This window comes from Penaeus monodon, chromosome 34 (assembly GCF_015228065.2).
Source record: "Penaeus monodon isolate SGIC_2016 chromosome 34, NSTDA_Pmon_1, whole genome shotgun sequence".
Lineage (NCBI taxonomy): Eukaryota > Metazoa > Arthropoda > Malacostraca > Decapoda > Penaeidae > Penaeus > Penaeus monodon.
This window is the reverse complement of record NC_051419.1, coordinates 31,238,575-31,239,808: the sequence shown is the minus strand read 5'-3', so window position 1 is coordinate 31,239,808 and position 1,234 is coordinate 31,238,575. Positions and strand designations below refer to the sequence as shown.

The 1,234-nt window shown below is 34.8% G+C and overlaps 1 protein-coding gene across 1 annotated transcript in view; it reads right to left on the bottom strand.

Moving 5' to 3' along the window:
- The window catches only part of LOC119594718 (serine/threonine-protein phosphatase 6 regulatory subunit 3-A-like), a gene marked incomplete in the record, with an annotated part of 49,082 nt that overhangs the window by 42,758 nt on the left and 5,090 nt on the right, over positions 1-1,234 (bottom strand). The window contains 1 exon segment of the mRNA XM_037943777.1: positions 11-181. Coding sequence (XP_037799705.1) covers positions 11-181 — 171 coding nt within the window.

The window sequence follows — 1,234 nt, the reverse complement described above, 5'->3', positions numbered from 1 at the left end:
TCAGGCTTACCTGGTGCACGCTCTGCCGGATTTCATCCTCCTCAACGTTACAGATAAGTTTGAGCAGCAAATCCATAATAGCTGAGGTCCCTACATGTTGTACAGCCAGTTCAACAAAATCACCTTTGGATTTTAAAAAGTCCAATACCTGGAAGCAAGTGAACTGATAGGAATACCAGTTCTACAGAGAAGAGAAGAGAAAATACACTTTATAAGAATGTGTTGAGATGGAGCTTTGAGACATTTTACAAGTCAGGCCTTCCTCTTTCACTTCCTTAAATTTTGAGGATAAAACAAAGGAACAATCATCATCCATCCTTATATATTCAATAGTATCACAATTCCAGAAATTGAACAAACACATTACATATACTAAATAATGTTCAGACGACTTTAATGTGCCAATTCATCATTATCCTACAGAACACGCATGAGTATATATCTTGGACACCAAGAAATTAAAACTAAAGGTCCTAAATGAAGAGAGAAAAAGAAAGAAATTTTCCAAGGGCATCAGACAGAAAAGGAAGCAAGAATGAAAAATTACATACATAGGCATGTAATTCATCATTCCTATATATTTTTTCTTGCCATATAACTGCTTATTGGAGGTATAAGACATGAAAAATAAAAATAAACTAGTTAAATGGAGAATCCAAGACAATACAACTTTTGTAGAGTTCTGAATGCAGGTGTTGTCAACAGTGTGTGTGCATCAAAAGCAAAAAATCAAAGACAATTAAGTACATTCATGTGTGATTTTATAAAAGCAGGAAAGGAAGGCATGGGAAACGTTGATGGCAGAGCTACCTAGTAATCAAGGGGCGCATCTAAGCTTACATTATATCTCTGAGTATAGTCTATGACGATTACTGAGGCTGTACAATGCCAAAGTAACAGTACTGTGGGTAAAACTTCACAGGTGCATACCAAGTACAGTATGCATTAGTACACATTACTGCAGTCTGCAATAGTAAAAGAATTCTTGCAGTCAATTAAAGGTTTGTTATAGAAATTCTCTTTGAATAACAAAAATCAATAAGATGATGCAACAAAGAGAACGATGCCACTCCAGAAGGGTATTGATTCTTCACCTTAGAAGGGAGACTTCTTGTTTACTTCATGATTTTCAATAAACTTCAGTTATAATCTACAGAAGGCTTCTGGAATATTTTGGAAAATGTAGACTTTGCCATGGCAAATTATACTAAAATATCTTATCAAATATAGCAGT